Genomic DNA, 7,898 nt, shown 5'->3' on the forward strand with positions numbered 1-7,898 from the left:
ACGTATGATATATTATGTCCTTATCTTTGTGGTATGAATATGTCGGTATGGTATAGGTATTATATATTTTTGTTCAGTTTCGCTCGGAACCGAATTCGTCACATATCTGTCCATTTTAAATTTATTTGAGTACATCGATGTTTGCATAAAGTACCCTACCATTGTACAAACTTCACTGCGAAAATCAAAAGGTTCAGGTAGCTTTGATTCAAGTAGTTATTTTCGTTCTGCTGATAGGCGACACTGATTGTTCAATGTTCAGTTTGACCTGTGCATGAGCAAGGCTCTCAAACGCCTTTCGAACAGCAGACGCGAGTGACTAGCGTAGTGGAGGCTTGAAATTGAAAAAAAAAAACACGTAAGCTCACAAAAGACGTGTACAAAACGCGCGCTTCACTTCCGAATTACGTGTTTGCCTCAAAAGGACAGGGCGTTGAGTTTTAGCGTTTGATGTTTTGAATGGGAACGGCCTCGCCTTCGCCAAGCACAGCGACTTCTGTGACGTTCCGGCGCTTGCGCTTTTTGAAGAAAAAGATACATAAGGTGAAATGGCTCCTGAATTTATAGGCCATGGAACGTCTGCCGTCCAAAGGAAGAAAACCGTAAGCGCCATTTACCAAATTTTACAGGAGAGCACTTTTTCGGTTTTCATTTAATACACTCTTACAGAGTGGATGTTTATTGTAAAATTAGGTATAGAAATGATGCTTTCTTTATCAGCAACCTACTGATATGCTTTATTTCCCTCAAAATTGAATACTTTTTGCTATATTTCAATAAATGCTTTTTTCCTTAGTCAACAAGTCAACATTTAGGTGCATCTGTCAAGTCAAATAAACGTATGTCAAGCCTGAATCTCACGGATGGCGGATACGCTTATTTACCTTGGTCACCATGGGCCGAGAAAAAGTGGCAAAAAGACGTATGATGTGACTTACGTCTTTTTGTTTTTGATACTAACCTCCGTCTTCCTACTCAATGACCGGCCAAAAAGCGTAAGTGCACGATACGCCTTTCTGCCCTTTGTCATTTCAGCCGAATTCGAGATAAAGTGACAATAAAATAGCCGTATGTCGTACCAGAAAATGAATGAAATGAATGAAAAGGAAAGAATGAATGAATGAAAAGCGTATTAAGTACCTACACATGAATCCGGGGCAACTGCGTAAAATAATGCGGCAAATGAGTGTAAAAACGGAGTCAGAGTCGGGGTCAGTCGAAGTCAACAATTCTGACAGGAGTTGGAGTCGGGATCGGAGCAACTTTGGAAGCCGGAGTCGGAGTCGCGACTTCGACTCTGCATAATTCATTGCCTGGACAGCGACACGCAGGGATGCGGAGTCGGGGTCGGAGTTTGAGTAGGAGTTGGTCGGAGTCTACAGTTCTTCACGAAGTCGGAGTTGGAGTCGATTTTGGGAGCCGGAGTCGAGTTACCGAAAATCTCGACCGCTCAGCCTTGGTCAAAACAGAAGCGTCGCTTTCCTTCTAGCTCAGGATGTACCGCACTGTTGTCTTGGCTCTGTTCTGCAGAGCAAGCAAGAAGTCTGTGGCGGGAGATCAGCCCCAGCAGATTCTTGCATGGCTCGTCGATTTTCTTGTGCAGCATACGGGTAAAGATCCGGAGGAGATTGCCTTCTCTTTAGTGCTCGAAGGTACGGCTCTCGCGAAATTAAGCGGTAGGTTTGCACTTTTACATTTCCGGTTATATCTCAGAAACTAATCGAACTACGATGAAGCTATTTCACGATCATGGCCGGCTTGTGAACCAACAAGTCGATCGCATCTTCAACACTTATAGGCGACGAATATATAGCCTGAAGTACACTAAATTTTCTAGGTGCAAACTGCAAAACCTACCGTTAAAACCCGCGAGACCTGTACATACCTGTAATACGGTACCGCCGGCGCATACGACATGCTGACGGGACGCTATCGTGTCACAGTCACACTTAATTGTGTGAGTTCCACCTCCTCGCCTGTCCTTAGGAGTGGCTGACTGCGTACTTGACTGCTCCACCCCGTTGTGTATCGAAGCATCGTTGCAGGGTAGGCGGTGGTCCGTACCATAACCGGCTGCCCCCTGTCCACCCCGGTTCACGTTGTGATGACGGAAACCGGGCTGATGCCGGTGGCCGCCCGCCGGGCTGTTTTAGAGGCCAAGCTCCTCGCCAAGGCATACGTGCTCATCGAAATGACCCGCTCAGGTCAGCCGCGGAGGCGGAGGGGCGACACCGGCTGAAATTCGTGACGGACTGGTGCGAGGCCGTGTGCGATGCGTGACGGGCCGCTGGGATCGTCCCACCGTTCAGTCACCCTGCAGCCAACCCGCTCACCGCCGTGGGAGGTGACTGCCTGTCCCCACGTTACATTCGGCCTGGACATCGAGATTCTGCGACTGGGAGCCTCGGCCGATGATCTGCGCCGGGCGGCGCGGCGACTTTTGATCTTTCTTCTCCAACGAGCCACCTGGGTGTGGACGGACGGTTCGGCGGACGCTGGAGTCCACTGCGGAGGAGCTGGAGTGTTCGTGGACTGGCCGGACGACTGACGAGCCGCGCTCCCGTCGACGTCCACCAGCTCCGCGCCGGGCACTGAACCAGGTCCCAACAGTGTTTACCCAAAATCGTCAAAAGTCCCACTACCGCCTGCGCCAGGTGCGAAGATGAAAGATGCACCGCGGCCAGATGCAGCATCTGTCTTGAAGAGGCGGACACCCTGGCGCACGTGCTACTGAGGTGCATCAGTCATCACCCTCATGACCTGCGGTTTTGCGTGCTGGGAACAAACCACCCGACGACCGAGGAGCTGCGTAGCGCCGACGTGGTGGCGGCTTTGGGGGGCCGCCTTCGTCTCCCTTCAGAGCCGATTGGCTACCCCTCTTTGGGCCGCAGAGAGACAAACAACAACAGCTGAGCTCCCCGGCCGGCCATGTCTTCTCCAGCTTCAGGACGGAGCTGGCCGCGCTCCGCTCAGCCCTGGACCACATGCGAGCGAGACCATACGCAACATGCGAATCTTCCAACAGTTTTTTTTTTTGTACGGACTCCCAGGCAGCACTCGCGGCCCTCCAGGAGGGGGTTGGGGGATGACCCAAAAGTCCCCGCTGGGTACCGTCGTATGGATGGGTTTGGCAGCACTGGTCGTCCCGCCCCATCACATCCACCTGCAGTGGGTGCCGTCCCGCTGCAGCATCGACGGGAATCAGCGCGCCGACCAGGTCGCCAAGGAGGCGGCGACGCTCCCCAAGCAGCGGTCCAGGTGGATGTCGGCACCGCCCACCGCGCGGTTATCAGAATAGCATGCGACCGCGCCGTCGCCGCCTGGCCGGACGGCTGGTACCCGGGACCGATTGCCACCGCCGCGCCGATGGCGGAGGAGGACCGCTCTTTAGCCGAAGACGTTCACCAGCTCTGTGCGAGCTACTGGTCGGGGCCCCGCCAGAGCCTGCACTGGATCGTATGGAACTCTACCGTGGAGTGCTGCCAGTGCCCCGACACCGATTGCGCGGCGGGCCGGTGCACCGTGTGCCGACAGGAGGCATACACTCCTGTTGTTGTTGATTGTTGTTGATTTTCCCTCCGGCTGCGGGTGGCCCCGCGGCGTAGCCTCATCGGCTCTGGAGGGCCCTGAAGGCGGCCACCAGGGCCGCCACCACGTCACTGCGCCAGACCTCGTCGGGTGTTGGTAAGATGTTCCTTACGGCCGGGATTCTGAGGCGAACACCCATCAGGCCCGGGCACGTGAGCAGGATGTGCCGGGGGGTGTCCGCCTCTTCGCCGCACAGCGGGCACCGGGCGGCCTCGCATAGCAGGTCCCGGCATTGGGCACAGGCGGCTGAGGGGCTCTGGCCGATGGAGTGCATGAACTGGGTCGATCCACTCCAGCGGCCAGTCCGGATCTGGTGGACATCGATGGCTGATCGCCGATCCAGGTTGGAGATTGGGGGCAGGTATCTCGTACCCATCAGCTCACGGTACCAGCCGGTCGCCGCTCTGCGTGTCGGGTCCGGGTATGACGGTCTGTCCCTGGCGCCCGGTCCCTGGCTAGACGCCAGACGGACCGCAGCCTTGTAGATGGTGTTGACGTCGATGGAGGCGATTTCTTGTTCCAGCGCCGCCGCCTCTCCCGCCAGCACGTCCACCGCCTCGTTGCCTGGGATCCCACAATGGGAGGGGACCCACTGCAGCGTCACGTGGCGGTCCGGTGCAGCGATTTCCAGCAGGCGGCTCCATATCTCCGCCCCCTTGGCCGTCCTCTGGGCCGAAGGCCCCTCTCTCAGTGCAGCCAGGGCAGACTGTGAGTCAGTACAAATAAACGTATGTCCATCGAGCTTGCCATTTTGCTTGGGGACGGGTATACTGACAATGGATAAAAACCGTAAGTCCATCGTACGTCTTTTTGCCATAAGAAATTAGGCAGGGTGACCAGGAAAATAAACGTATGCGCCCACATACGGCTGGCCGAAATTGTCGGACAATCCTTTCCAGAATGGAAGATAAACGTAAGTGCATTTTTTCGGTTTCTACCAAGGCAAATAAACGTATATCCATCTGTAAGTTTATTTTCAGTTGTACCATGTTGACAATGTATGGTGGCAAATAAACGTAACTGAGCACTTGCGTCTTTTATCCATGGTTGCTCAGAGTTTTAGCCGATTTTTCGTTGATCATACGTTTTTTTGTCAAAGATACGTTTATTTGCCAGTATTATAAAATGCTTTATGTGACATAAGGTTATTTTGAAATATTTTATTCTTGTATAACTTGGTATAAAATCATTTAATATCTGTGTAATGTATATGGTTAGATGCAGAATAACATGACGATTCCAATGATACCAATAACTCATTTTCGGTAAAAGTGGCGCTTACGGTTTTCTTCCTTTGGACGGCAGACGTGCTTACTTCAGCTGTTTCCACCGGGATGGATTCGTCAATGCAGTGTATCATTGCACGGATGCTTGCTTCAACTTCACCAATTCATCACTTCCAAAAATCTTGCCCTTCCGCGAGGTTGCGTATGAATCACCTGCAAAACCCGTAAAACTAAACCCCTTCCTACATCCTCTGGTGAAGTTCCTCGAGTTGCAGCCGGTTGTTACTGATTGTCCCAGCTTGTTCCGGTTGGGTCCGGTCCAGATGGTCTGTAACTCTGTAGTCCGGCCTGGCAGGTCGGTGGTCCGGTCCAGAATCCAGATGGTCTGTTGGTCCGGATGGTCCGGATCCCACTAACGCCTGTAGGTCTCCTGCTCGTGCATCAGCAGGTCCTTGGACGAGTCAGACTTGGACATGTTTCCTCCGATGCCTGGAGGAGCGCCCATGTTCTGCGCCCTGGAAACAGGAGGAGGGAGACCCGCAGGTCAACAACGAATGGCGAGTGTCATAAAGGCGGAATTTTACTCATTCTAGGCAAGCATCGAAGCGGAAAATCTTTGAGGAAAATTTCTCAGTTAAATTTGGAACAGATACGATTCTCCCAGCTCAAAGTGTCATGGTTCTGGGCGTCATCATTGATCGGCATCTGACGTGGGAAAAACATGTATCAGCAGCTGTGCAGCGCTGCTACGCTGTGTTGATAGGCCTGGCCAGGATGCGTCACCGACTACCAGAGGATACCAAGCGCCTGCTCGTTGAAGCGCTAGTCCTTCCACATGTGCGCTATTGTATCAGTGTTTGGGGTAGCTGCACGGTAGAGCAGAAGAAGCGGATCCAGAAGGCTGTGAACTTCGGTGCTAGGATTGTAACTGGACTGGGCCGCCGCGAACATGTTACACCGGTGCTGCAGCAGCTCGGATGGGGAAAGCTGGATGATATGCTGAAGGATCATGATATCTCGATTGTAAAACGACTACTCACTGCGTCAGACGCATCGGAGATCCTGAGAGCGAAGCTCGTGCATCGCTCTGAGATATCCGGCCAGAGTACCCGAGCAGCAGCGAGTGGCCAGCTGCAGTTGCCACGCGTCAAAACAGAGATGGCGCGACGCAGTTTTCTTTTTAGAGCAGTTGCTGCATGGAACAGTGTTCTGAAGTGATAGGGCTGTCCTCGTGCCTTTTATTTTTTATCTATATAGTATCTACCTACATGTATGCATTTTAGTGGTTCTTATTTCTTTAAGGATTTCTATCTATTTTGTAGACATTTATATATTTTACCATCAGCTTGTATGCTGATGTCATGCACCTGTTTCATTGCCTTCTATATTTCCACTTTTATAGGGTGTTCATTTTTAGAGTAGCCACAGTTTAGCACTACTGTTCAATTTTAACATTGTATGTTTGATAGATAGGTGTCTGGCGTTGGTTTGTCTGTGCAATGTCTGTCAAAAGTGTTTTGCATTTATGTATTGACGTGGATACCATAAAATCCACTTTGTGGAGGATCCTAATACATTATCTATCTATCTATCTAAGCATTGCCGATTTTTTTTACAATTGTACATGAAACGCGAAGCATTTGAAGCGTGTAAGATATAATTGATCAAGTCCTTGAAAAGGCTATGTATCTCGTCACAGCTCCAAAGTCGCCCCACACCCCGCCGCTCCTCTATGACTATATCCGTTCTCAGTGCGTCCAGGACGGACAGACTGCCGCCATATCGACCACTCGCCTCTGGTTGCCCCGGTGCTTGTCCTTGCGCCGGCAGCAGCAGCCGCAGCACTTGGTGTCCTCATCGCAGCACTGGCCGTCCCAGCGGGCGTACCACATCAGCAGGCCGAACAGCACGATCACGCCGATCACGCCGCCCCAGAGCTTCACCTGAGGAAGGTGGGGAAGGTGATGTCACTGGAATGGTGGGTGATAACTTCGATAACTTCGAACCCGATAACTTCGTCACCTGTTACTCAAAACCTCGTGACCTGTCGCCTGTAAATAACATCGTGAACCGTGCCTCATGACGTGGCCTGAGCCCCTTCACAGACTCTTGACCCGTGACACATGACCTTGCGACCCCTCCCGACCCTACGACCTCCCGACCAGTGACCGTTACCTGTCGCATGATCTCCTCGTGTTCGTCCATGTCGCCGCAGCAGGAGGGTTTGGCGTCCTCGGTGCAGCAGCGACGGTCCTCTGCACATGTGTACAGCTGATTGGGGTCCTCGAAGTCATCATCGGTAGCCTCGCGAGCCTGTCCCACCACGCAGTGCTTGGCGAACGCTGTGGCAGAACGGGGATGGGTGAATTAGTGGAGGAGGTGGCTGGGAGAGGGGGTATGAAGGTAGTGATCCTTTTGAAAAGGCTGGCTGGCGTGATCAAGATATAATACTGATATTCGAACTTTGACACGAGCATCATGCCTTCTGCAGATGGAACAGACTGAATACACGCGAAAGGAGTCGAAAGATAAGTGCTCTGTACGGTTAATATAAAGTATTTACGCTGCCGTCGTTCAAGCCAATGCCAACAACCCTGAGGTCAGCCATGCGCACCGCTCACACTTCCTCCCTAGCCCTGCGTACAATACAACCACTCACACACACACCCCACACGAGCCCCTCTCCTCACAGACCCTCGGCAGCACTCACCAGCACCACAGAGTAGCAGCAGCAGGCCGGCGGTGAGGGCGGCCCGAGCCATGGCTGGGTGTCTTCTCTCCCTCAGACCACTGTGAGCCCCACACTCCACCTCGCGCCCCGGCTGGCGGTGTTACCTACAAACCATGGAGACGGGACCGGTGCCGGGCGCCCCGCCGCAACGCACCGCCTCGCCAATCAATGTTGATATGGAGACTTGACGGGGCCGGCGGTACAGCACGGTTGGAGCGTGGGTCGGAGGGGTATGGTGGTATGGTGAAAGGTGATGGTGGAATGGATGGGGATGGGCTTAGAATAGACTTGGGTTGAGATTTTAGTGGAATACCGTGGCTGGTGCACGCACGGATTGGAAAGGCGAGGAGGAG

The 7,898-nt window shown here is 52.8% G+C and overlaps 1 protein-coding gene across 1 annotated transcript; it reads right to left on the minus strand.

Annotated features, from left to right (window-relative positions):
* Positions 1–184: 184 nt before the first annotated feature.
* LOC122387460 lies at positions 185–7,609 on the minus strand. Its single transcript, XM_043377669.1, has 5 exons — positions 7,525–7,609; positions 6,990–7,156; positions 6,609–6,757; positions 4,898–5,329; positions 185–579 (listed from the first exon to the last, which is right to left on the minus strand). The coding sequence occupies exons 1-4, from the start codon at positions 7,574–7,576 to the stop codon at positions 5,227–5,229; spliced, it is 471 nt and encodes a 156-aa protein (XP_043233604.1). The 5' UTR covers positions 7,577–7,609; the 3' UTR covers positions 185–579; positions 4,898–5,226.
* Positions 7,610–7,898: the final 289 nt, after the last annotated feature.

This window comes from Amphibalanus amphitrite, unplaced genomic scaffold (assembly GCF_019059575.1).
Source record: "Amphibalanus amphitrite isolate SeventyFive unplaced genomic scaffold, NRLGWU_Aamphi_draft 000287F_arrow, whole genome shotgun sequence".
NCBI classification, from domain to species: domain Eukaryota; kingdom Metazoa; phylum Arthropoda; class Thecostraca; order Balanomorpha; family Balanidae; genus Amphibalanus; species Amphibalanus amphitrite.

What these genes read in the sequence shown, in the direction of transcription:
- LOC122387460 (XM_043377669.1), bottom strand. Translation starts at nt 7,576, where the DNA reads ATGGCTCGGGCCGCCCTCACCGCCGGCCTGCTGCTGCTACTCTGTGGT. An exon ending in GCTGCTACTCTGTGGTGCTG is followed by an intron (nt 7,157 to 7,524) that starts GTGAGTGCTGCC and finishes GTTCTGCCACAG; the next exon opens with CGTTCGCCAAGCACTGCGTG. An exon ending in ACGAGGAGATCATGCGACAG is followed by an intron (nt 6,758 to 6,989) that starts GTAACGGTCACT and finishes CACCTTCCTCAG; the next exon opens with GTGAAGCTCTGGGGCGGCGT.